The 25,460-nt window shown below is 42.2% G+C and overlaps 1 protein-coding gene across 1 annotated transcript in view; it reads left to right on the plus strand.

The window, feature by feature from the left end:
• The first annotated feature begins 421 nt into the window (after window positions 1-421).
• Window positions 422-25,460, plus strand: part of N4BP2 (NEDD4 binding protein 2) — a 41,002-nt gene continuing 15,963 nt past the window's right edge. The window contains exons 1-7 of the mRNA XM_075261399.1: window positions 422-551; window positions 6,649-6,904; window positions 7,018-7,990; window positions 8,606-8,730; window positions 9,859-9,947; window positions 18,692-18,768; window positions 20,871-21,020. Of these exons, the coding sequence (XP_075117500.1) occupies window positions 6,679-6,904; window positions 7,018-7,990; window positions 8,606-8,730; window positions 9,859-9,947; window positions 18,692-18,768; window positions 20,871-21,020 (1,640 nt within the window). The 5' untranslated portion in view covers window positions 422-551; window positions 6,649-6,678. The remainder of the gene's footprint in view (window positions 552-6,648; window positions 6,905-7,017; window positions 7,991-8,605; window positions 8,731-9,858; window positions 9,948-18,691; window positions 18,769-20,870; window positions 21,021-25,460) is intronic.

Genomic DNA, 25,460 nt, shown 5'->3' on the forward strand with positions numbered 1-25,460 from the left:
AAGCCTACAACTACCAGAATACATTGCAGCAGGAAGCGACACCATGTAAACAAATGCAGAAAATATTAGACGCTCCCAGAGTAATACGGGTGCACTTATTAACCCATTAATAGCACTAACTGTTATTTTTGGCCGGAAAATCCCTTTAAGTTTTGTCTACTTGGAAGCTCAGAAAGTTTTTGGGTGACTTCCCTATAGACCTCTGCTCATGAATATTCACACCCTGGAAGAAAACCAGAAACTACACCCTTAGCCTGAAACTGGTCTGACTACTTTTATGGTAATGGACAAGCAGGGAGTAGCAGGATCTATAGGGAGCAGGAAACATGGAGCGCGCTGAGCGAAGCCCTCCGGGCCACACGGGGGCGCTCGGCAGTAATGAGCAGCGGTGAGCGCGTTGTTGTTGTCCGCCCCTGCACGCCTCACTTTGTTATGTACGTGAAGTCACGTGGTTTTGCTTCAGTGTGTTGTTTGCTGCTCTTCCTGTTCGGTGGATATGTCGGTAGGTGGAAACGGCGAGGCGGGAGGGGGCGGAGTGCCCGGTGTATGAGGTAATAAGGAGCGGAGGTGTCCTGCAGAGGATTGTGGGACTTGTAGTCCAGAGAGTAACTTACTCCTAACTGTGTATGGAGAGCACTGCTGCTCACACACTGCTGGGGGAGATGTATAGGAGAAGTGATCTCTGAATTTGTGTCAGGTTTCCACTAAATCCATATAGACACAGGCACTAATTTGTTCACAGAAAGTAACATGTTGTTTATCACTGTAGCATTCCACCGCCACATGCATGGCCAAAGTGCAGAGTCTACTTATAAACAATGGCCCCTGGAAATGTTCATGTGGACTTCATTGCATATCCCTTACCAAAATACACCGATTGCTCCTGCTGTAAGAGTGACTCATAGGATTGGCTTGTTAATATGTATGGTGACCACCGAAATCCATAAAACCCCATTCATGTAAGTGAACATTCCCTAACAGAAACCGGTTTAAAAAAGTGAATGGAACACAGGGTCAACATGGGGCTACATGCGCTCCACCACAAATACTGATCCACAAAAAACACATCCGCAAGCCATTTGTGATCAGACTTGTACGGCCCCCCACATGTGTATGTGCTGCAAACGTGGCCACAAATGAGACCTGCTTCTTAATTTGTGGTCCTTGTGTACGGCCTGGACAATGCTGCAATAACTACCGGCATGTGTATGGGCCCATTGAAATGAATGGGTGTCCAATAGTGGATAAAAGCTATGGTCGTGTAAACCGTGAAAGGGTCACTGGGCTTGCTTAAAGGGGTATTCCCATGTCCATAATTATTTTTAAATTTGTAGATAATTAAAAGTTAAACATTTTTGCAAATATAAGTAATTAAACATTTTGCAGAGTTTTAAAGATTTTCTATAAATATCGTGGTTACAGTCTGTTGTCTTGATACGACCATGAATGCAGGAACTTTCTAAGGTTAGAAAATAAGTCATGTAATGTCCCTGACTGATACCCCAGCGACAATAAGGAAATCATAGCCGGGTTCCTGACAAGTCCCAGACCATAGAAAGTTTCTGCATATGTGGTCATAACCATTGGCAACCGATCAAGATAACAGACTGTCACCACTAAGATGGTTAGAGAAAATCTTTAAAACTTTGCAGAATTTTTAATTACTTATATTTTCAAAAATGTTTAACTATTAATTATCTACAAATATAAATATGATTATATACATGGGAATAGCCCTGTAAGCTCTGACCCCCTCAAACAGCTGATCAGTGTAGGACCCCAATGATTTCTTATTAATGACCTGCACAGCTTTTAGCCCCCTTTAGGTTAAGGTCCCATTGGCAGCTGAATAAAACCGCTGGCTTATACAGGACCAGCAAGGTGAATTTTTAGAGATTTTGGTTAATCCCATGTTCACATTGTGGCATTTTTTTCAAAAACGCAGCAAGTCAATTATATTTGCGGGGTAACCCAAATGTTTTTCCCTATAGATTTAGAAAGGGAAGAAAAACGCTGTATTTTTTTTCTGTATGTGGGACTTTAGCCTTAGGCCAGTTACGGATGTCCGTTATGCAACCAGAATGCCATGTATTAAAAGCACAGGGAACATGGGGGTGTCCCTGTGTGCTGCCCATGCACAGGCTCTGCTTCCACAGCTCTTTTAATTAAATGAGTAGGAGCCATGGAAGCACGGGCCGCAAAATAGGACAGGAATAGAACCTGTGGACAACCCCTTCATTCTGAACATTGGTGTCAGTGGGAGATCCTTTACTTACCAGTGTGATCTTCACTTATGTTTGTGACTAATCCCATTCATCAATATCAGATTGGTGAGTGCCCGACTCCTGGCACTCCCAACCGATCTGCTGATTTAACTTCCTTTTAGTGACTTTGATGTCATGTCAGCAGTCTAATGGTCCTACTGCTTAGTTCATTCAATTGAATAAGATGCAGTTGCAATACCAGGCACAGCTGCTACATTGTGCAGTGTTTGCCTGACTGCCACAGCCTCTTCTGTCAGCCCCCATAGGGCTCACAATGTACATTTTTCCCTATCAGTAAGTCTTTGGAATATGGGATGGAAATCCATACAAACACGGGGAGAACATACAAACTCCTTGCAGATGGTTTTATGCCCTTGGCAGGATTTGAACACCAGGACTCCAGCGCTGCAAGGCTGCAGTGCTAACCACTGAGCCACCATATGGCCCTCTTCTGTCAGCTTATTGGCAGGGTTGCTGATCCCCACATATCTTTACGATATGCCATCAATGTAATCATCTCAAAAACCCCTTTAGGCCGGGGCCCCTCGTGTAAGCACCCATTCCATTTCAATATTCAATTTTCAAGAACACGCTGAATCTATTGGACTATCTAAGAATATGAAGTGCACAACATAGAGCCTCTTCCGTTGCATTGTAACTGGTTTGCTATTGAGTTTTCTGGGACAGACTCCCTGTAAAAAGGACGTTTTATGTCTTCTGACATTGGCAGTGTTATATACTGCTAGGAAGCTGACCATGCGCTGACTTAGTTTCGACACTAATATCCCTCCACTGCCAAAAAGCGTGGCTTCCAGTTTAGTGTCATTATTGTTCTGTGAGGAGTGTCCCATTGACCATACTCTTCCATAGCCTTGTACTATAGCAATGCCGCTGTAAAGCCCTCCCTGCTGATGGTGTAGGGATATCTGTGATGAAGCTAATAGCCCCAATATCTAACATCTGGTTCATTCTGATAAAGCTGAGCTGAATTTAGTGCCCTGTTCACGTTCAAGTGGTTTTTAATACCAGTGTTGTCAGAGGACAAGAAAGGTCTTCTTTAGGGGGGGGCCATGTGGTGGCTCAGTGGTTAGCACTGCAGCCTTGCAGCGCTGGAGTCCTGGGCTTGAATCCTGCCATGGGCAAAAAAACATCTGCAAGGAGTTTGTATGTTCTCCCTGTGCTTGCGTGGATTTTCATCCCATATTCCAAAGACATACTGAAAGGGAAAAATGTACATTGTGGGGCTCACAGTCTACGTTTCAATAGGCAGCATTTATGGGGTTAAATAGCGTTGTTTAGTTTCTGTGCCCCTGCCACCCACACAATATACCGTACATGTATGGCGCATAATGTTATTATACATTAAGGGGGATTTATTTTTCCTTGTACACCAGGACAAAGGTGTACATAGAAATAGTTGTGGCGCACACTTCTTTGCGCCAGAGATGCGCCATTTCCCTCTTTATGTGTTGTGTTCACCGCAGTCCAGGGCAGGGATGCCTTGACCAGAAAGCTGACATGACTTATAGTTGAAATCTCTGCTGGTTCCTGACAGGTGTAAAGCTCCACTCTGGAGTACGGCAGCTCATCTCAATTATTAAGATGCCGGAGGTTCTTGATAATTTAGGCCCAGTTAGCTTCAGATATTCTGCATATCAGTCTTAATGAATTCCCCCAAAGAGTTATCAGCTATCTGTATCCTTCTTCATGAACATGGAGGGGTTAACACTGAAGGGTGAGTGCTTGCTGCTGATACTCTGCACAGAAGACCTTGAACTGATAAGAGTTGCTAGAAAAAGTAACTTTGCCAGAGATGAATTTGCAGGAAAGTCGCTCAGTGCTGGACGGTAACGGCTTTTCTTACATCATTTTATAGGGATGGCTATTATTAAATGGTTTTGTCTTGACCCCTTTGATGTGGGGGGAAGAATAGTTTGGTATGTTGAATTCTAGGGTCCGATCATTTTGTTCTTGGGGGGGTGGGAGCTGCTGCAGAGGCATCTTTCACCAATTTACTCATTTCTTTCAATTGATGAGACTTACTTTGATGTACTTAGTCAAATTATGTGTGTGTGTGTGTGTGTGTGTGTGTGTGTGTATGTATAGATTTACATGTGTGGGAATCAGAATGCCCTTAGGTGAAATCCCAGGTACGTTCACCTGTAACACACCTAATGTAGTGTATTTAATAATGTACACCAAATGTTCCACCGAAAATCTGTATGTTGGAGAGACCGGACAGCAGCTTAGAATGAGAATTAATTCACATCACCATACAATTAGAGAACAAAGGATGGACCTTCCCGTGCCAAAACATTTCTGCAATGAAAATCATAATATAACCAATGACATGAAAATTTTGGTTTTAAGAGGGAATTTTAAATCAAGGAAACAGACAGATTTATGAGTACAAGAGCATGACCCTATTCAAGACTCTGGAGAATGGAATGAATGTCTCACATGGGTTCATGACATTCTATACAAATCACTGAACTTAGCCATAAAGATAAGAACCTGGGAACTGTGAATTGTTTACATTTATATACTAATAAGCCTCTTCCCCCTCCCTCCTGAAATCTTATCCCTATGTGTCCTGTTGTATATAAATATGCAGCCTTCAGAAATTGGTTTTAGTTATATCTGAAGAAGAAGCCAAAGAGCTTTGAAACGTTATAATCTGGCATCATTATGAGTTAGCCATTAAAAAAGGTATCACCTTCTGAAGACTCTTATATTTCTTAGGTGAACATGCATTTAGCCTACTTCTAAGGTAGGTATATGGCTAGCTTTATGCTCTGTTTTTTGTCAGTGTATATGTGTACCAGGCTGTTCATGAAGCATGTAGTTTATATACTGCTCAGTGTGTACTCAAGCTTAACATATTTACTATGGGCAGTGTCCCATGAATGTATACTGTGCTTCTCTAGTCCTGGTCCACATAGCATTTTCCATCCTAGTCGATAACCTCCCGCACCCACATTTCCCATTGAACAGAGAAACCTCCTGCAACTCCTGTTTTTTAGTCGCTCAAGCTGTGGTTTGTGGTGCACAATGATTCACCCCATTGGGGGTTATTTATCATCTGCCCCTTTTTTGGCCACATTTTATGCAGGTTCACCTTTTATTTAAACTAGTTTTACTGGGCTGTCTGTATATGATGTAGGCGCACCTCCTTGTTCAATGTCGTGCACACGTGTTAGTTTAGACGCGCCTGTTAAAGGGATCCTATCATTGGATACCCTTTTTTTCATAACACGTAGGAATAGCTTTAAAGGGATTCTACCATTAAAACATCTTTTTTTGTGGATAAGACGTCGGAATAGTCTTTAGAAAGGCTATTCGTCTCTTACCTTTAGATGTGATCTCCGCCGCGCCGTTCCTTAGAAATACCGGTTTTTACCGGTATGCAAATTAGTTCTCTGGCAGCGATGGGGGCGGGCCCCAGCACTGAAAATGCGATTGGGGCGTCCCCACTGCTGCTCGAGAACATGATCCTGCAACGCCTCTATCTTTGGCTGGATCCTCCCCTTCTCTGTTGTCTTCTTCCTGCGTCACCTCCGACGCCTGAGCAGTTGGCTCTGCCAGTGAGACACCAGCAGAGCCGACTGCACATGCCAGCCGGTGGCCATTTTTGGGAGGACGCTCTTGCTCTTGTAGTTCAATGCACTCAGCTTTGCTGGTGTCTCACTGGCAGAGCCAACTGCGCAGGCGTCGGAGTCAATAAGTTTTCCCAGTTTTTTGTGGTAAAATTAGGGGTCTCGGCTTATATTCGGGTCGGCTTATACTCGAGTATATACGGTATTCTTAGAAAAGATTTCAATGCGTTTACTGGGGTTTTCTAGAATTGATAAAAATATAGCCAAGAGCAGAGAATGGATAACAATATTAAGAAAGCTATACTCAGTTCTTCAGTTCTCTGCCCCTTGGGTGTTCCCTGCTGGTCTCTGCACTTATTGCACCAATGAATTGCTGTAAATGTTTCATGTTCCTGCCACACCCAGTCATAGGCCTTGACAGTCGTGTATGGTATATAATGGCCATGTGAATGATGGAGGTAGTAAGCAGAGACTGGTTAGGGGTTACAGACGTGAGTATAGTTATAGTCTTTACTAGGTTTCCAGGAATTGTAATATTGATGACTTTTCCTTAAAATAATAATAAAAAAATAAAATAAAAAAAAAGCATGGATACCCCTTTAACTCCTAGAGACCCTTGTAATATTGCTTGGCAAAATGTAACGACCACAGAATATTTAGTGTCTGGATGTTTGATGCTACATTGTGTAATTTCTTGATCTACATATAACTTTTTGCACATTTCATACATAAATCCTCTACAGTAGTCTGTTTCTGTTTGCTGACGTTTCTCGCACTTACTTTTCCAGGCGTATAGAGATATTAACAATGGAAAATAAATGAAACCGGAGAACATACAAGACAAAATGCCTAGAAAAAGAAAGAGTTTATCTGCAAGTCCTAAAAGAAGGGTTTCCATCACCGACATCCCATCTTCCTTGGCTGGCCTGCCCCGTCTCCCAGCCATGAACAATAACAGAGAGGATGTGTTTACCAATATGTGTGAGATGTTCCCCAACCTTGACCCATCCTTGGTTGAGATGGTGCTCAGTGAATATAAAGAAGGTAAGAAACCTTGCAATAGAGTACGTGGCCTCCAGTGACCATGGCTATGAGCCTGTAAGCAAGATTGCGGTAAGATTGTATCTCCTATTGTATGTTTCTGGTTTTATTCCTAGTTGAAATAGTGATGGACTACCTCTTGGAACTATCAACATCTGCTAAAGGGAATTCTAAGGAGTCAACAGGTTTTGCTAAGGTTGCCTCGTTCCTGGATGACTTCCAGATTGAATCACAGGATCCAGAATTTTTTCAAGATGTGCCTGATCAAATAGATGGCCAGGAAACGGCCTCCTATATGGGTGAGAGTGTCTGTAATGACTTGGATACATTGCTGGATGAAGCACTCGATAAGTATGGCTTAAACAATGCAGAACCCTTACAATGTGAGGACATCGCGTTGCTTCATGATATCGTGAAGCCTGAGCTGGATCAGACAGCGTCCATCCACAATACCTCATTCCACACAAATCAGTCCAAAGCAGATCTTCACAGAGAAGGTGACGTAGGTGGCTTGGATCCAGACTTTGTAACTACTGAATATAAAATAGATATGGGTGACCCTGAAACAAGTGAGTCGGCAGACGTAGAAACGGGTTGCAAAACGGGAACAGATCCCATTTTCAGCTCTCCAAATTGTTCTGCTTATGGACCCACAAATTCCCAAGAAAAGCTTGGGAGTATTCAGAAACCTACAGAAGTAGACCAACAACGTAGCGGACCAACATCAGCGACGTCAAATGTGAAACCTCCAAAGTGTGAAATAAAGTGGAATCCTATGGCATCCTCCTTTTATCCAATATCCAACATGAATCCGTCATTCATTACACCCGTGGCTGTAAATCCCATACAGTGGCCATGTGTAGCGGGTAGAACAGAGCCTGGTGCAGGCGTTTGCTATAACTCTCCTCCTCCTTCTTTTGTCTGGAATTTTAATAATTTTTCTCCAACCCATTGGAATACTCAGCATGTGAAACCCATAAATAAGACTCCGAGCACTCTTCAAGGCTCCAAAAAAGTGACCCCGTTTGTAGGAAAGGTGCTAGTCCTTCTGAGGGGAGCACCAGGCTGTGGAAAATCTACATTAGCAAGGTAACCTATGTTATCATTGTCATTAAAAGTGTTGTCCTACCTTTAAATCTCTCATTGATTATACTATATAGATCATAAAATATAGATTTGCATATTTTTTACCCAGAATCCCTAGCGGAGCAGGAATGACTTGTAAGTCTCCATACACCTATGTAGGCAAACACTCTCTGTAATGTGTACGATTATCCCCTGACCCTGGTCTATAGTCTCTCACTCTTCCAAATCAGTATCCCTGCGCTATGCTGAAGAGGTCTAAAAGACAGAAACAGCGCTGTCCATAGCTGGGAATCTGTTCCTTTTGGAATAGAAATACTAATTTGGCAATAAACTCCGCATCATGTTAGTAGGCTTAGTAACTGAGTCGTGCATGATGTTAAGGGGGCTGCCCTCTAGAGGGCGGCATACAGAGGCACTGTTCTCCTAATTACATCCTGGAGAATAGATTTGCATATTTTTTTATCATAAAATATAGACATTGTGTTCTGTTTACATGCTTATACTAACTTTCGAAGTACTTGTAAAATCCCCCCATCCTCAATGGGTTCAACTGTTTATTAACCTTTCATTTATTAGGAATTCTTCATACATATAATAGAAAACCTCCTTGTCTTCCAGGTTATTACTAGAGCAGAATCCAACAGGAGTGATTCTGAGCACCGACGATTACTTCTGCCTGAACGGTGAATACCAGTTTGATGTGTCGTGTCTGGGAGAGGCTCATGAGTGGAATTATAAGCGAGGTACAACAAACTTGTTCTGTGTCATACGTGTATAATAACTGGTATAAGATAATCCTTTAAATAGTTCTATCATGGGGAAATTCAGTGTTACAGCAGCATAGATAATACAATATACAAATACAAAAGCTCCTCAGGAGAGGCGTTACAGTGACATTAGGTACAGATAAAAGTAAAAATAAAAAATAGTAAGAGGAAGAGAGATATCACAACTTAAGGATCTTTCAGTTCTCCGTATGGAATGATCTTCGCTTAGCTCAGTGTTGGTTATACAGCCTAACCACAGCAGGGAGGAAAACTTCTGATAGCGCTCCTTCTCACACTTGGGGTGCAGCAGTCGGTCACTTACAGTGTTGCCAAGTGCCATCAAGGTCCCATACATGGGGTGGGATTTGTTCTCCAGCATGGAGGTCACCACGCACAGTTTCCTTCTGTTTCCCACCACCTGTACTGGGTCCAGGGGGCCCCCCAGGACAGAGCTGGCCCTTCTGATCAGCCTGTCAAGTCTATTTCTGTCCCTGGACAGTATTTTATTTATTTCTCTTATATAGTGCCAACATATTCTGAAACGCTTTAGAGACCTGGTCAGCCGCTGTGCCACATAGGGTTCACAATTTAATTCAACATGACTTCAAATATGCTAAAAACAACAACTTGTCACCAGTGTTTGCTCCCTCCTTTGTAGCCTTCTTGTAAATCCGGAAGATATAAACAACTAAACAAGTTTTGCATGTGATTTGTAGAATGTCGTCTGTATTCAGTTTGGTGCTTCATAGATACAGTAGTTATTGTCATGAATGGCCGTGATTGGTCACCTGATTTCCCACCTTTATGGTTTTACGTATAACTTGCATAGTTAAATGGACAATACAAATTCTGCAAGTCTGCTTTTCAATTTTTTTTGTTTAATGCATGTAAGCTTTTTTTTTTTTTATCTCCTAGTATATAATGAATAGTAAATAATAAGTGTTAGTTGTCCCTTCTCCCCTCCCCCAGGACATGTGAAGGTAATAGAGACAGATGCAGTTCCCATGCTGAAAACAAATAGCCAGCACTGTCCATGGGTTGTATTTTTATTCTTGTGCAGTCCGTGGGTGTAAATTCATCACACTGTTTACTTGTGTATTTTAGCCAAAGACGCCTTTGAGAAGAAAGTCTCACCTATCATTATTGACAATACCAATTTACAAGGATGGGAAATGAAGCCATATGTTTCTCTGGTCAGAATTGCTTAATACATTAATTGTCAAATTTCTGTTTTCATGAAATGTGTCTGTCATTTATAATGGTGTAAGTGGTAATATGTAAGATCTGTGCAGGTTAAGTACATCTATACAATTGCTTATATCTTATGTGTTCGGGTGCTTTCACATGGCCATTTTAGGCTCCTTTTTGGCTTGAATGAAGCAAAATTTTACATCACTAAAAAGTCTGATGTTGATGTCATGACTAGAGATGAGCGAGTACTATTCGAAACGGCCGTTTCAAATAGCACACACCCATAGGAATGAATGGAAGCAGCCGGCACGCAGGGGGTTAAGCGGCCGGCCCCTGGCGAAGTGCGTGCTTGCTTGCCGCTTCCATTCATTCCTATGGGTGCGTGCTATTCGAAACGGCCATTTCGAATAGTTCTCGCTCATTTCTAGTCATGATGTCTTATAGATGCAGGTCCCACTTTTGGGAAACACCTCAAGAATTAGAGGAAACTTACATGGCTGTTGGATTCCTATATTCCACTTGTGGACTGGGGTCCCTGTTGGGGTTGAACTGGGGTCCTTGTTCAGAGGTGGGAACTGTATTTTTAAGACTTTTTTTTTTTTTTTTTGACTACCTGCAAACTCTTCTGTAAGTTTGGCCTATTATAGCTGTGCACATTCTATAAAAGCTACTGAAATTTTACTGTATTAGTAATCGTAGTCCATTTTACCTTACCTCAAGACCAAGTCTTGATAGAGCTTTGCCGCCGAGTAGAGCTGAGTACCGTCTTAGGGTAAGTTCACGCAGAGATTTTTGGTCAGGATTTTGAGGCCATATCCGCGTCAAAATGCTGACCCAAAAGATGGCTATCATTGAAATCAATTGGGAGCCGCTCAGGAGTTTTTTCTGGGAGCCGGAACAAAGCAGCTCCTGGAAAAAAGAAGCGAGGTGCTCATTCTTCAGGCGAGTCGCCTCGCAATTCGGCCTGAAGACACTCCCTCCTCAGGACTAGGCCCATTCATTGGGTCTAATCTGGAGCGGAGTGCGTGGCTGGATGCCGGTGCAGTGCCGCGGCTTTCAGTCGCGGCTACCCAGCTTTTGGATCGGAACCGTTCCAATCCATAAAACCCGATCTGAACTTAACCTTAGGATTCTGTCTCTGTCCTGTTTTATAGGGATCCTTTTATTGCTGAATATAAATATTAGATCTAGCTGAGAAATCTATTGATAAGTATAATAATGTAATATAGCAGTCCCCTATCTTTCCCTTAGTATACTCTTATTACCTGAACCACTTGCATCACAAGTGCTTGTATTCTGACAGTAACCTTGAAGGGCGACAAGAAATCTCTGCTGAAAGCTGGCTGGTGTCTACTACCGGGGAAGCTTCAGGCAATTAAAATTCCCAGCTGGTCTACATGTGCATTATGCCAATGCAAATGGAGATATGTTAGATTGCTAATATTTCAGTGATTTTCTAATATATAGAGGAATCTATCTATCTATCTATCTATCTATCTATCTATCTATCTATCTATCTATCTGTCTGCATATACAGTACAGACCAAAAGTTTGGACACACCTTCTGATTCAAAGAGTTTTCTGTGTTGTCATGACTATGACAATTGTAGATTCACACGGAAGGCATCAAAACTATGAATTACCACATGTGGAATTATATACTTAACAAAAAAAGTGTGAAACTACTGGAAATCTGTCTTATATTCTCGGTTCTTCAAAGTAGCCACCTTTTGCTTTGATTCTTGCTTTACACACTCTTGGTATTCTCTTGATGAGCTTCAGGAGGTAGTCACCTGAAATGGTTTTCACTTCACAGGTGTGCCCTGTCAGGATTAATAAGTGGGATTTCTTGCCTTATAAATGGGGTTGGGACCATCATTTGTGTTGTGCAGAAGTCAGGTGGATACACAGCTTCAAGAGGTAGTCACCTGAAATGGTCTTTCAACAGCCTTGAAGGAGTTCCCAGAGATTCTTAGCACTTGTTTGCTCTTTTGCCTTCACTCTGCGGTCCAGCTCACCCCAAACCATCTTGATTGGGTTCAGGTCTGGTGACTGTTGAGGCCAGGTCATCTGGCGTAATACCCCATCACTCTCCTTCTTGGTGAAATAGCCCTTACACAGCCTGGAGGTGTTTGGGGTCATTGTCTTGTTGAAAAATGAATGATGGTCCAACTAAACGCACCCCCCCACCATCACACCTCCTCCTCCATGCTTCACAGTGGGAACCAGGCATGTAGAATCCATCCGGTCACCTTTTCTGCGTCGCACAAAGACACGGTGGTTGGAACCAAAGATCTCAAATTTGGACTCATCAGACCAAAGCACAGATTTCCACTGGTCTAATGTCCATTCCTTGTGTTCTTTAGCCACACAAGTCTCTTCTGCTTGTTGCCTGTCCTTAGCAGTGGTTTTCTAGCAGCTATTTTACCATGAAGGCCGGCGGCTGCACAAAGTCTCCTCTTACCAGTTGTTGTAGAGATGTGTCTGCTGCTAGAACTCTGTGTGGCATTGACCTGGTCTCTAATCTGAGCTGCTGTTAACCTGCGATTTCTGAGGCTGGTGACTCGATGAACTTATCCTCCGCAGCAGAGGAGACTCTTGGTCTTGCTTTCCTGGGGCGGTCCTCATGTGAGCCAGTTTCTTTGTAGCGCTTGATGGTTTTTGCAACTGCACTTGGGGACACTTTCAAAGTTTTCCCAATTTTTCAGACTGACTGACCTTCACTTCTTAAAGTAATGATGGCCACTCGTTTTTCTTTACTTATCTGCTTTTTCTTGCCATAATACAAATTCTAACCGTCTATTCAGTAGGACTATCAGCTGTGTATCCACCTGACTTCTGCACAACACAACTGATGGTCCCAACCCCATTTATAAGGCAAGAAATCCCACTTATTAAACCTGACAGGGCACACCTGTGAAGTGAAAACCATTTCCGGTGACTACCTCTTGTGGCTCATCAAGAAAATGCCAAGAGTGTGCAAAGCAGGAATCAAAGCAAAAGGTGGCTACTTTGAAGAATCGAGAATAAGACAGATTTTCAGTTCTTTCACACTATTTTGTTAAGTATATAATTCCACATGTGAGAATTCATAGTTTTGATGCCTTCAGTGTGAATCAACAATCTTCATATTCATGAAAATTCAGAAAACTCTTTGAATCAGAAGGTGTGTCCAAACTTGGTCTGTACTGTACATGGAGATTCACCTGAAAGAGGACCTGAATATTCTTTAATAACTCTCACTAGTACGAAGCAATCTGAGCAAAACAACATGCAATGGGATACTCAGTTTATAAAGCTTCAAATAAGCCGGGTTACCCCTGTGTTGAAGCAGAGGAGGTAGGCACCAGACAGCCGCTGCAACATTAGGCCTACATTTGCGACTTCCAGATACATACCCTGTGCCCCCTATACTCAGTCACTTGACTTCTCATCCGTATGCTGGTGTATAGTATTGAGCAGCGAGTCATGTTGCAAACTTATTTGGCCACCAATTAGTTCAAGCAATGTTGGATGGTGTTTGTTGGCATACCTTATAAGAGTGTTATTCAGAAGATGGTATGGAAAGTGGAAATGATAGGACCATTGATCCCTCCTGAGATGCCCAGCACAAGAAACTGGGAGATTGTATTTAAAGGGATTCTACCATTAAAACTTTTTTTTTGTGGATAAAAGTCGTCGGAATAGCCTTTAATAATAATAATAATAATAATAATAATAATAATAATAATACATTTTATTTATATAGCGCCAGCCTTTAGGGTGAATTCACACTGAGTAAACGCTAGTTTATTCTGAACGTAAAACACGTTCAGAATAAGCGGCGTCTAAAGCAGCTCCATTCATTTCTATGGGAGCGGGGATACGAGCGCTCCCCATAGAAATGAATGGGCTGCTTCTTTCACTCCGTGCAGTCCCATTGAAGTGAATGGGGAGTGCCGGCGTGTACGCTCCGGCATGAGCAGAGCTTGCCGTATACGCCGGCACTCCCCATTCACTTCAATGGGACTGCACGGAGTGAAAGAAGCAGCCCATTCATTTCTATGGGGAGCGCTCGTATCCCCGCTCCCATAGAAATGAATGGAGCTGCTTTAGACGCCGCTTATTCTGAACGTGTTTTACGTTCAGAATAAGCTAGCGTTTACTCAGTGTGAATGCACCCTTAGAAAGGTTATTCATGTCTTACCTTTAGACGTGGTCTCCGCCGCGCCGTTCCTCAGAAATTTTGTTTTTTGCCGGTATGCAAATGAGTTCTCTCGCAGCGATGGGGGCGGACCCCAGCACTCAAATAGCGATGGGGGCGTCCCCACCGCTGTCAGAGATGTGTCTCCAGCGCCGCCTCCTTCTTCGTCTGCCACTTCATATTCATTGTCTTGTTCCGGTGCAGGCTCGTAACCTAGCAGAGCAGACTGCGCAGGCACACAGGCCACGGGAAAATGGCCACTAACAATACTGTGCAAGCGGCCATTTTCCCGTGACCTGTGCGCCTGCGCAGTCTGCTCTGCTACAAGTTACAAGCCTGCAGCGGAAGACATTGAAGATGACATTTTCACAGCTATTTTAGGGGGGATTTTTCGGCAGTGATTTGAGCTGTATAATGGATAGCACTGAGTCGAATCCTTCACTCTTACAGGTGCCGTATATGTTTTTATGGTTTGATCAGATTAGCGGCTTGTACACCATGCTGAGAGATGGACTCCTAGCATTAGAGTTATCTATCAGACTAGGAGTCCTTGCCTCTTTTCTATGTAGTGTCCTGGACTGACATCACTACAGGATAGTATAGGGACTCCTAGCCTAGATCGCTATAGTGCTAAGAGCCTGTCTCTCAGCATAGGGTAAACCCAGCTCACACACAGACCGTCACATCTATGAAAGCGGCATATGGAATAGCACAGTGTGTTATTCTATTATACCAGTGTATACTGCCGAAGGCCACAACCATATAGACGTATTCTGTTTAGTATTTGTAACTCAAAACTAAAAGTTTGATGCTTTGCCAGACATGGCAGAGCTTTAGACCTTTCCCTCAGGGTCATTTTAGGGAAGTTAGCCCTGTCTGCCGTGTTACAGATACAGGGCAGCCCAGTCGCTCTCACTCCCTCTAGAAGACGCTAGCTCACATTACACTTGTCACTTATTCCTCCCCCATCCTCTGCTTTAGTTGCTTGAACTCTGTAGACGGCCTGAACCAGCGCACAGGCTGCTGTAATAACAGAACTTTATTACTTAGCGGGTTTACTCTACAAACACTTAAGAGGTGCCTCAGATTTCATGAGAAGTTGAAATATTTGCAAGGTCTTGCTGGGCACTCTGTACTACCGTTATACAGGGCGTCCTATCAGTTTTCTTGCTGGTAGAAGCCCAGTTACGGCTGTAACACAGTTTGCATTTCTGTCTTAGGCTTGGGTTACCGTTCAGGGGGTCCGGCAAACAGAAGCCTAATCCGCATAAAAAATCGGTTACTTTAGAAATAGACTGTAATGGGGTCTGTATGGTTTCCGCACAAAAAATGCAGAGAGAAAAATTCTCCTTGCTGCGCTTTTCTCTCCACATTTCTCATGACGAGAGGGAAACAGAATTCCCCAACGCAGATGTGAACCGAGCCTAAGGCTGTGGGTGTGTACAGTACGGAGCAGTCTGCTCCCTCCCCTATCCATTACTACTACTACTGGTTTATGTACATGTAATTCTGCCAGGAGTAACATGTCAAATAATTGAAAAAAAATACCAAGAGAACATAATTTAGGAGATCCAGGGACATAGGACTGTAAAGACAGGACATGATTCAGCCCAAACCATCCCTGACACAAGAAAAGAGAAATCCGAGCACAAAAAAGAAAGCTGCTTACTGTCTGTGACTAATATCCTGCCTGCAGTAATACAGCCAGCTAGTCACAAGTATATAGAAGTATATACAGTGTCTTACATTCTCCTTATGTTGTAGAAACTGTAGAATGAAAATAAGAGCCCACTATATACTGCCGGAGGCCAATATATACTGCTGGAGGCCAAAAGAACAATCTTTTTTCATGACACATGGTTGGCCAGTCCCACTTGGGTCAACATTTATCTCCTGTATGTTGGCACCTTAAGCCAAACCTTTTGCCACTGCTCCACCTAGTACTTGTGGATTTGTGTTTTTTAGTAGGTGTTACACCTGAGGCATTGCCCACACCTTGGATTGTGACAGAGAAGTGAAGTTGTATATAAGGCTTTTTCCCTTATATACAACTTCCGTCTTCCCTGTCCCATAGGATAGCACTGTGCAGGGACTATCTATTATATCCTACAATCTGCATTTACTCTGCTGCTACACTTCACATTTATTCTTCACGGCTTTGCTATGCGAGGAGCTTGTGAAAACTAAAGTGGCAGGCATGAAGCCAAACATGTTTGCGCACATTGTCCCAGCTGACCTTGAACTTCAGACTGCAGCTTCACATCAGACGTAGGCCTATCATTTCCTGGCAGGTTTTCTCATTCCCACCCTCAGACTGTGCTCAGCAAATTGCTGATGTATACACCGGCAGCCTTCAGCAGACAGGCTTGTCTAGCAATACGTGTGATTTAATGGAGACTAGATAGACTGCCCGCCAGGGTGACCTAGTGAGTGTAATACACTGACATTCTGCAGTCTACAGAGAATATTCCTTGTCATACTGTATTTTGTGATCATTCTTAAGGGAACACTTAGTAAAAGTAAGAAATATAGCTGTCCACTGTTTGTCAGTCTGCAGCAGTTTCTGAATGATCCTTAGGGCTAGTTCACACGTGTTAAGGCTAGTTCACACGGGGATATGGAGGAGGATTTTGACAGCGGAATCCACATCATAATCCTCCTCCATACAATGTTAGTGCTTCAAGCAACATGACCTTTCTTCAGGCGTTTTCTACCTGAAGAAAGCAATAGAAGTGAATGGGAGGCGAAAACCGCACGTTTTTTTCCGCGCATTTTTTTTTTTTTTTTTTTTTTCAAAAATAAGCAATTTTTTTTTTTTTGCAAAAAAATGCGATGCAGTTTTTTCAGCCCATTCACTTTACAGGAGGGGAAAACAGTCTGGCCTTTTTTTTTTTTTTTTTTTTTTGTTAGCTGTTTTTACAAAAAAAAAAAAAGCTCCAAAAAAACCTTGGCAAGGTCCAAATAAAGCTTCCTAATTAGGAAGCTTTTTTTTCCGGTGCCAAAATAAGCCACACGTTATTTACGTGTGAACTTAACCCTTAAGGTGGTCGAGGAATTTGGTCAGGAAAAAGTCCGCTTCAGGAATTAGGAAGCTTTTTTTGGAGCGTTTTTTTTTGTTGCAGGTTTTTTCCTCCAGCACAGTGAATGGACCTTGAAAAAAACCACCTGGTGTTTTTTGAGGCGTTTTTTTGCCAAAAGAAACACTAGCGGTTTTTCCGCCTCCCATTGAGTTGTATTGATTTCCTGAGGCGGAATCCGCCTGAAGAAAGGTCATGTCGCTTCTTTTTTCTGCTAGCGGAAAAAATAACGCTACATAGACCTCTATTGTGAGCGGACAAATTTTGAGGCGGATTCCACGTCAAAATTCGCCCCCTCTTGCCCTGCGTGAACAAGCCCTTACACAAATGTATTATCTTGCAGAGAAGTTGGGTTAATCTCATGCTAACCTGCTATGTCATTGAAAGGAGACCAGTGGAGGGGGTCGCTATAAACCTTCCCTTCTCTACCCTCCCCCCTCTCCCGAACTCCTAGTTCCCCTCCTGTACAATTGTTAAAACTTTCAATAAACTTTTAATGAATAAAAAAAACCCCACACAATTGATATCCCCACATCCAGAACAACACTTAAAATAAAATTTTGTGTGTTATTTCTTCTACATGATAAACCAATTCATTCAGATGCAAGAATTCAGATGCAAGAATTGATGTTTTCTGATCATCTCACAACAAAAACAAGTAATAAAAACTGATCAAAAAGTTTTCTATACCCACCAAACACAAGGACTCTTAAAGCTACATTGAAATAAAATGTAAAAAGTTATGAGTGTGGGAACAGAGAGGATGGATAAAATGTGTTATCAGAATTATGGGTCAGTGATATTTATCAGAACCATAAATTCAAAATCTGCAATAGAAAAGTGACATTTTTAGGGGGATTTTTGCAATATTAATGTGAATGAAGGGTCTTAAAGGGCTTGTCCAGGGAGTTTAATTTACCTTACTCCCTTTGGCAATATGTGTGTGTATATACGAGGGGGTACCCAAAAGTTTCCAGAAAAATTGTTTTTGAAGCGTGCAAGTACTATTCGAAACTCCCGTTTCAAATAGCAGGCACCCATAGGAATGAATGGACCCATTCATCCTTATGGGTGCGTGCTATTCGAAACCACAGTTTCGAATAGTACTCACTCATCTCTAGAACCGACCCTTATCCCCTGGGTCTAGCTGACTATAGCACTGTGATTTAGATTATACCCAGCTTACTGCTGACAGACTCCCTTTAAAAACCTTTATAACCCCTTTTAATACATTTGGTGCAGATTTATTAATAGGGCTTAAAAGCAAAATAGTCTATAACAACCAATCACGATGCAGCTTTCATTTGGTATTTTGCGTCTCAAAAATGAAAGCTGCTCTGTGATTGGATGCTATGGGCAACTAAAGACTATTTTGCTTTTAGGCCATATTAATAAATCTTCCCCATTGTGTCCTGTTGCTTGTAGAATAATGGCTAAGTAACATGACATAGGTAATGACATTGTTTGTTTTTGTGCATGTTTTTAGGCAATGAAACACAAATACAAGGTAACCTTTCGGGAACCGGACACTTGGTGGAAATATAAACCAAAAGAGCTTGAAAGGTAATATACAATATCAATAATTGCACTCAAGGGATCAAGGAAACCGATAAAGTAGAAGTGAGAGATCTGTTCCTAATCAGAGACGGGGAGGGAAGGCCAGGTGTGTCCATCCATGCTCTCCAAATTTTTTCAAATTTAGTTTGGGCCTTTCTCTGTATATATACTCCCCTCTCCAGCCTTATAGTATTATTAATAGAGATGAGCGAACAGTAAAATGTTCGATATTCGTTTCGAGTAGCCCCTCAATATTCGACTACTCGAATCGAATATCGAACCCTATTATACTCTATGGGGGGAAAATGCTCGTTTCAGGGGTAGGCAACATTCGATCAAATTATACTTACCAAGTCCACGAGTGAGGGTCGGGCTGGATCGTCCGAGAAGTCTTCTCCGTGCAGCGTCCCTGCGGCGTCTTCTGGCTCTGAATTCACTCTGCCAAGCATCGGGCCTGGGCAGAGCCGACTGCGCATGCCCGCACTACAAGAAAATGGCCGCTTACAGTCAAAGTGGCCATTTTCTTGTAGCGCAGGCATACACAGTCGACTCTGCCCAGGCCCGATGCCTGGCAGAGTGAATTCAGAGCCGGAAGACGCCGCGGGGACGCTGCACGGAGAAGACTTCTAAAGGTAGGAGAAGAACCAGCGTTGATTGGCCGACTGTATAGCATTCGGCCAATCAATGCTGGTTCTGCATCGAACTTTTCCATTCGAATAGCGAGTGGTACTTGATCGAGTACGAGTATTTCGAATACCGTAGTATTCAATCGAATACCTACTCAATCGAATACTACTCGCTCATCTCTAATTATTAACTCTAGATATCAATTCCACTAGAGAAGGAGGACTCTGGTCCAACCAATGATAAGCAATCAATTTTCTTGCCTGGTATAATACCCTAGACAACCCTATAAATTCCGGGCTTTCCGCGTCCACACTCTCCCCCAAATGACCTAGGAGGCAAACTAATGGTGAGCGCAGAAGTGCAATAGAATACAGAAAAAAGGGAAAAAAGGGGAAAGGAAAAATTATACTCAGCCAACTTGTAGTGAAAATCACTCTCCCATATACCGCTTCCCACTCTGAGATCCGTGGATCTATAGGCCGGCTCGGAAAAAATGCTCCCTCGGTCCGGAGCCAAACGATAATACATCCAACAAGAAATTGATTCCAGCCAGGTTGCGTGGAAAGATGCAAATATACTTCTTCTTTATTGTTAAAAAGTTACGAAATCACAGCAGCAAAAGCACAAAACAGGAATGTGCCACATTCCTGTTTTGTGCTTTTGCTGCTGTGATTTCGTAACTTTTTAACAATAAAGAAGAAGTATATTTGCATCTTTCCACGCAACCTGGCTGGAATCAATTTCTTGTTGGGTGCAATAGAATACACCCGGCCAAGCAAGGACCGTACCTGACTCCAGTAATCGGTTAACTCTCAACACCCGCAGGAGATGTGCGGGTTCCATACTACAGCAGGGGGATTTGGCATCAGAAAGGATATGCATACGGAACAGTCTCTGTGGAGTCCTATAGACCCTATGCAAGAGATAAATATGAGACAGTCTCTGTGCTTCACTAGGGGACAGTATAGGGGTTAGGGCTAGCACATCTCCACATGTTTCCTCATCCACCACACCAACATCCCTCTCCCACCTTTCCCTAGTCTTGTCCGGGAGGCCATTAATAACTGTCGGTACAGTGCAGATATCATTCCCTTAGTAATAGATACCATAAGAGTATGTTGCAGTGCGGGGTGTTGTCCAACTGTCAGGGGGTACGTCTAGTCTGAACATGGAAGGCATGACGAAGCTGAAGATACTGATAAAACCACACCTGGGGTATAGAAAAATCACTCTGAAGGTCTGCAAAGGTCTTAAATATCCCGTTATCTAGGATATGACTAAGGGACAGGACACCCTTATCCCTCCACCCCTCGAAGCCCCTTAGCACAGTCAATTCAGCCAAGCGATTATTATTCCACAGAGGAGTAAATGTAGTAAAGCCACAAGTACCTAACAGCTTCTTCCCCCTATCTCATCCCTTGTGTAAGAGGGCTTATAATGTTGTTTTAATACTGCATTGATGGCTATATTTCTCTCTCCAGGCGTAACCGTCATGGTGTAAAGAAAGAGAAGATTATAAAAATGCTAGAAAATTTTGAGCGTGTGACTGTGAATTCTATATTGAACCTCTCGTATCCAAAGGCATCTAAAAATGCTGATAATTCACAGAGAAAAACAGATGAAAAAAACGGGTAAGTGCACATTGTGTATAAATGTGTACATGGGTCCTAAATTCGCTCACCTCTGTCTTCAAACTATATTGCAAAGGCACCAACACAGGTGCAATGAAGTATTTCACAGTTTCCATTTCAATTCATGTAATACACAGCCCTACCAAGTCCTCTACAGAAACAGGCTCTCTTTTCTGGGTAATAGATGAGTATCCTACGACTGCCACAGCTGTGATCTACTTTCTTATATGCTTTACTAGCCTCTGCCCATGACTTCGTCTGCATATTGTTGGCGTCGATGATCCGCCTATATTCAGCAAATTGCTGCCGTTGATGGTTTTCCTTCTCCGGCGTTTCGGCAGCTCTTAAGTTGTCCTGCTGTTGAACTTGTTCCTCACGCTGTGCCTGTGATTGTTCTGGCATCTCAGCAGCTGGCTGGGACGCCATATGTGGCTGTTTATGTGAAAAGGGCCCACACTGTCGATATGGAGTTCTTGGTATCATTGTAACGGTTATGGTGTAACAGTGTACAAATTCTTAAAAGTCTCAACAAATTTGTAAACTTGACATATTTTTAAATAAAATTTTTGCATAAAACAAAATTGTGATTTTTTTACCCAAATATGTTTTGGACTATTTTCTCTATAATTAGTATCGACGATCTGGGCCCTTTTCACGTAAACAGCCACATATAATGAGTGTGTTGTTGGCATTTATAATCCGCATGCTCCAGCGTTTCGGCAGCTGTCCAGTTGGCCTGCCAGTAAACTCATTCCTTGCGCTGTGCCCGTGATTGTTCTGGAATCTCAGCAGCTCGCTGGGACGCCATATAATGAGTGTGTTGTTGGTGCCGATGATCCGCTTGAGGAGAGCTCTATGACTTCTGGCTACCTTCGTCGTTGTTTTAGAATTTTACAACAAATTAGATTTTCTTTTCCCGGTATGTTTAAAAGTAGCAAAATTCCAATTTGGATTAAAGGTGTTTTCCCATCCAGTGTGTCAGCACTGCCTGGAGCTGATCAGATAATATGCAAATATAATAATAAAATAATATAACATTAATAATATATTATAAAATAATATATATATATATATATATATATATATATATATATATATATATAATATTTTTATAATATATTGTTAATGTTATATTATTTTATTATTATTATATTATCATTATTATTAATGTAATAAATTATTATTATATTATATATTAGATATTATATTATATACCGTATTTTTCGGACTATAAGACGCACTTTTTCCCCAAAAAATTTTTGGGGAAAAGAAGGGTGCGTCTTATAGTCTGAAGGTGGCACCTGGCATCCGCTGTAATAGAGAGGCGGAAGCCGGCAAGTGATAGACGCCATTACAGGTGCCGGGGCCTGAGACATCGCTACGATCCTCTGCCCTGCATGAAGCCAGCAGCGGCAGGGGCTCCTCCGTGCCCCCGCCGCTGGCTTCATGCAGGGCAGAGGATCGTAGCGATGGCTCAGGCCCCGGCGTCTATCCCTCCCCGGCATCCGCCTCTCTAGTACAGCGGATGCCGGGTCAGTATCCGTGGCCCCTTCTCCCCCGGGGCCGGTCCCCACCGGCCCCGTACCTCTGAAGTTGTAGGCCGGCTCCTGCGCGGCGATATCGCAGGAGCCGACCTGTTCGGGTGACAGCCGGGAGCCTAATGAGGCTCCCCGGCCTGTCACGGCTATATTAGTATTGCTATTTTTCCAAAAACCGCTCAGACCCCAAGCAAATATATAGAAAAGGAATGGAAAAACACTTGAGTTGGCTGCTACGGATAAATCCCCGACTGAAGAGGATATGTAGCAATGGTAAATAAAAAACTTTCCAGCGCCAAAAAATATTTAAATAAAACTTGACTTTTACTTCATACAACTAAAATTGTAAATACAATGGATCCATATGAAATACAAATAAGAGTAGCTTACGCGTTTCGGGGCTACGAAACATGCCCCTTACTCATAGCCTACTACTCAAAAAATGAAAGCATCTTAAATAGTTAGATAGCTCCACCCACATGTGGGCTGAATTCCAACCAACATATACTAAAAGGATACAAAAACCCAAGTATTGCCATACCACAAGTAAAGCATTTTAGACAAGGCATTGATTAATAATGAACAAGCAATGATCCATAAAAAGGGAATATATTAGACTTACCCGAACTATGCGAAAAAATGTGTGCAGCATGAAACTAGACATTCGGATATAAAGATGCACATTCAGTGTAACTACGTGCCTACATCATGTGGTGCGTACTGAAGATCACGTGATGGCAAATCACATGACGAATCATATGATGTGTCTCGGCACGGACTCCCATGTAGACTCAAATGGATTCGAGCCAGATCCAATGCAACATGAGACATATGTTAATAAATTAAAGCCAAATCCTGTTTAATGTTTAAACCTACAGGTACCCTGTTATTCAGCTTCCAGATCCAGAAGGCTTCCTGTTTAAGTAGAAGCCTTCTTCGATCACCACCTCTCTTCGGCGCTGAAATATGTTGAATTGCATAGAAAGCAAAAGATGAGGTGTCCCCCTTATGGTGAGAAATGAAATGACGTGATACATTTGACATATTGTCAGATTGTGATTTTGAACAATCCGCCAGATGTTCAGATATTCTAGTTTTAACTTGGCGGATTGTGCACCCAACATAAATAAGATCACAAATGGTGCACTCAATCACATAAGTACTATTGCAGTTTAAGAAGGTCCTAATATTAAATAAAGATTTATTAGCTGAAGGTCCAAATGTCGTTGTCTTCTTACAAAATTTACAAACCGCACATCTAATAGATGCACATTTGTAGAAACCCACGGTTCCCAACCACGTGGGTTCCTGTTTATTCTGAGAGCTATACAGACTAGGTGATAAATGATCCGCTAGTGACCTACCCCTGCTTGGGACAAATCTAACACATGTCTGCAGAATATGTTTAACAATAGGATCGGTTTCTAAAATAGGTAAGTTCCTTTTTATAATTTGAATGACTTGATTATATTGAGGACTATATGGTGTTGAGAAATGTAAAAGAGATTTATTATCACTATTCCTCATTGCAGAAGACTTACCCTCTAAAAGAGAATTACGATCCTTAGTAGAAACTATCTGTTCAGCCCTTTTAAGGGTCCATATAGGATATTGGCGATCCCTCAGCCTATTTAATGTGATCTGCGATTGTTCTTTGAAAATCGCATTATCTGAACAAGCTCGTTTGGTACGAGTCAATTCCCCTACCGGTACAGATTTAATAGTATGCGGTGGGTGGCAACTAGAAGCCAATAATGTGGTGTTACCGGAGGTGGACTTACGGTATAACGAAGTTTGGATTTTGGCGGTGGCGGCATTACCAAAAAGTTCTAAATCAAGAAAACAAATTTTGTTAAGATGAGAATTAAGAGTGAACGACAAATTAAACTCATTCAAATTAACATAATCCAAAAACATTGGTATGGGCGCTACATCGCCCCTCCAAATAATGAGGATGTCGTCGATGTAGCGCCCATACCAATGCAAACTAGAAAAAAACGGATTGGAAGGTGAAAAAATGAAAAGTTCCTCCCAACGTGCCATGTAGATATTGGCAAGAGAAGGGGAAAAAGGGGACCCCATAGGGGCCCCACACACCTGTAAATAAAACTGTGAATCAAACATAAAATAATTGTGCTTTAATAAAAAATCTGTTACCTGTAAAATATACTCACAAAGTTCCGGTGTGTATGTACTGAAACGATATAAATGATTAGCCAATGCCGCCACCGCCAATTCATGGGGAATACAAGAATAAAGTGAATTGACATCACAAGATACCCATGAGTCAACAACACCCCAAGAAACCTCAGAGAATGTTTTAAGAAGTTCTTTCGAATCTTTTATAAATCCCGGTATTTTACAAACCAATGGTTGAAGTAGGCTGTCGAGCCAACCACCCATTTTTTCACTGAAGGAGTTAATTCCCGCAATGATGGGACGTAATGGGGGTGGAAAAATCTGTTTGTGTGTTTTAGGCAAACCGTGAAAAATCGGTATTGTAGGAGATCTATTTACAAGATATTGACTCTTAGATTCTGGAATAACTCCCAAATTCACACCTTCAGAGATTAACTCCTCCAATGCACTCACAAAACTGGCTGTGGGATCGCCTTGTAATTTCCTATATGTTTTGATGTCACTAAGCAGTGACAAACAAGAATCTCTATAATCAACTGAATTCAATACAACCACCTGTTGTATTTACAATTTTAGTTGTATGAAGTAAAAGTCAAGTTTTATTTAAATATTTTTTGGCGCTGGAAAGTTTTTTATTTACCATTGCTACATATTAGTATTGCGGCTGGGTCTATGACCAGCCGTAATACTAATAGACAGAATGTCCCATAGACGGCAATACAGTTGTATTGCTGTCTATGGGACTTGCGATCAAGTGACCGCA

Source organism: Leptodactylus fuscus, chromosome 1, assembly GCF_031893055.1.
Source record: "Leptodactylus fuscus isolate aLepFus1 chromosome 1, aLepFus1.hap2, whole genome shotgun sequence".
Lineage (NCBI taxonomy): Eukaryota > Metazoa > Chordata > Amphibia > Anura > Leptodactylidae > Leptodactylus > Leptodactylus fuscus.